This window comes from Nestor notabilis, unplaced genomic scaffold (assembly GCF_000696875.1).
Source record: "Nestor notabilis isolate BGI_N333 unplaced genomic scaffold, ASM69687v1 scaffold5858, whole genome shotgun sequence".
NCBI classification, from domain to species: Eukaryota; Metazoa; Chordata; class Aves; order Psittaciformes; family Psittacidae; genus Nestor; species Nestor notabilis.
Window position 1 is genome coordinate 62,926 of NW_009940549.1, and position 241 is coordinate 63,166.

Genomic DNA, 241 nt, shown 5'->3' on the forward strand with positions numbered 1-241 from the left:
GGGACCTGTCGACCCCGAGCCCAGCCGGGGCCGCTCCGGGCCCTGCGGGGCGAGAAGGGGAGGAAGGAACAAAGCGGGACCCAACCTTCGTCCTCAGGGTGTGATGAATGTCCGCTGCCAGCTCCCCTTTCCACCACTGTTCCTCCATTCTTTTCTTTCCATCCAGACAAAGGTCTGGAAGAGAAACGGGGCCGCTCTGCAGGGAGGGAGAACAAACCGGACAAGTCACCCGCAGCCCCCC

At 63.5% G+C, this 241-nt stretch overlaps 1 protein-coding gene across 1 annotated transcript in view; it reads right to left on the minus strand.

Annotated features, from left to right (window-relative positions):
* The window catches only part of CCNJL (cyclin J-like), a 20,129-nt gene extending 19,981 nt beyond the window's left edge, over nt 1-148 (minus strand). Inside the window, exon 1 of the mRNA XM_010020414.1 lies at nt 86-148. Within this exon, the coding sequence (XP_010018716.1) occupies nt 86-148 (63 nt within the window). The remainder of the gene's footprint in view (nt 1-85) is intronic.
* Nucleotides 149-241: the final 93 nt, after the last annotated feature.